Below are 1,217 nucleotides of genomic sequence, written 5' to 3'. Positions count from 1 at the left end.
GAAGGCCCGTCCCAAACGCCGCCGGCAGGCCAAGCTGGGCCCGCTCCCTGCCGAACCGAGTTGCCGGTGGAGCGAAGCGGAGCTGGCAACTTGGTTTGGCGGAAGAGCGGGCTCAGCTTGTTGGCGACCACCGCACCCAGGCCAATCTGCAGCTGAAGCCTGTTACGCGAGTGGTCTGGAGTACATATAGCTAGCTATAATACTAACGCTGCCAGAAACGGGAAGTGTCCCTTGCACATTTCATATGTAATACGTGGTTAACGTCTTTGCGTATTGTAGCACAACCGGATCACGAGCCGTTTGCGGAGAGTCGTCAACAACGCCATACGTTCATATCAATGGAAGTACGCCAATGATTGCAACAGCGTATGGTGGCCAAGCAGCACTCTGGAAACAGGTGTTTGACATCCGTCGAACTAAATCATCATGAAAAATTACATCTATGTGCGCTCAGCAGCTTGAAGAAATTGAAATAATTCCGTTCTTGTCAATTGGAAACTAAATAAAGAAGCAAAACTGGAAGACTTCAAACGTCAGACAAACGGCACAACAATACAAAACGAACCTCCCACTTCCCACTCCCTTACCCGACGCAAAAAGATTTGTATGCTTTTGGTATGCTTTCTGTAAGCTATCGGTTCGCGGAGGGTCGCGCTCGGTGCGCCGATGGGTCGCCGAGGTTCGTCAGGCTCCTGGGCGACGTATCGCCAAGATTCGCCGGAGGTTCGTGCCGGAGCGACCTTTGTCCGTAATCGAGTCGCTCCATGCGCGGACAGAGCGACCTGAGTATGTTTTCAAGTCGCTCCGGGAGGAACAGAGCGACCCCAGTACGCTTTCGGTTCACCTGGAGAGCCCCGGGTAGTCGGGGTATTTTCCTTTCTAGGAAACCCCGGCCGGGGGCTAGCGCTAATCCATAGACCGGCGCACTTGAGAGCTGAAGAGGAGCACGATAGGGCGGCCTCGGAACCCCCGGAGCCCAGCGGCTCCTCTGCACTGCACACTGCACACTTTGGCAACTGGACACAGCGACCACGTCAGTCTACATACGAGTTGAAGTCGCAGAGAGAACGCACTCGTAGAGAGATTACGCATACCTCCGTACAACTATGCACATACGTAATGTACGCACAACTTTAAGCGATATTATGCATAATTACGTACAATGTTGTACACGAGGGGGCATCAACTTCGACTATTCACGGTGCACCCGCTGGTTA

The 1,217-nt window shown here is 53.2% G+C and overlaps 1 protein-coding gene across 1 annotated transcript in view; it reads left to right on the top strand.

Moving 5' to 3' along the window:
* LOC113211838 (juvenile hormone esterase-like) overlaps positions 1 to 522 on the top strand; it is an 84,798-nt gene extending 84,276 nt beyond the window's left edge. Inside the window, exon 12 of the mRNA XM_052271925.1 lies at positions 280 to 522. Within this exon, the coding sequence (XP_052127885.1) occupies positions 280 to 430 (151 nt within the window). The 3' untranslated portion in view covers positions 431 to 522. The remainder of the gene's footprint in view (positions 1 to 279) is intronic.
* The last annotated feature ends 695 nt before the right edge of the window (positions 523 to 1,217 follow it).

The sequence above is a fragment of the Frankliniella occidentalis genome, unplaced genomic scaffold (genome assembly GCF_000697945.3).
Source record: "Frankliniella occidentalis isolate FOCC.00 unplaced genomic scaffold, Focc_3.1 Scaffold179, whole genome shotgun sequence".
In the NCBI taxonomy this organism is placed as follows: Eukaryota; Metazoa; Arthropoda; class Insecta; order Thysanoptera; family Thripidae; genus Frankliniella; species Frankliniella occidentalis.
The sequence above is the reverse complement of the archived record's forward strand: the minus strand, read 5'-3'. Positions and strand labels throughout refer to the sequence as shown.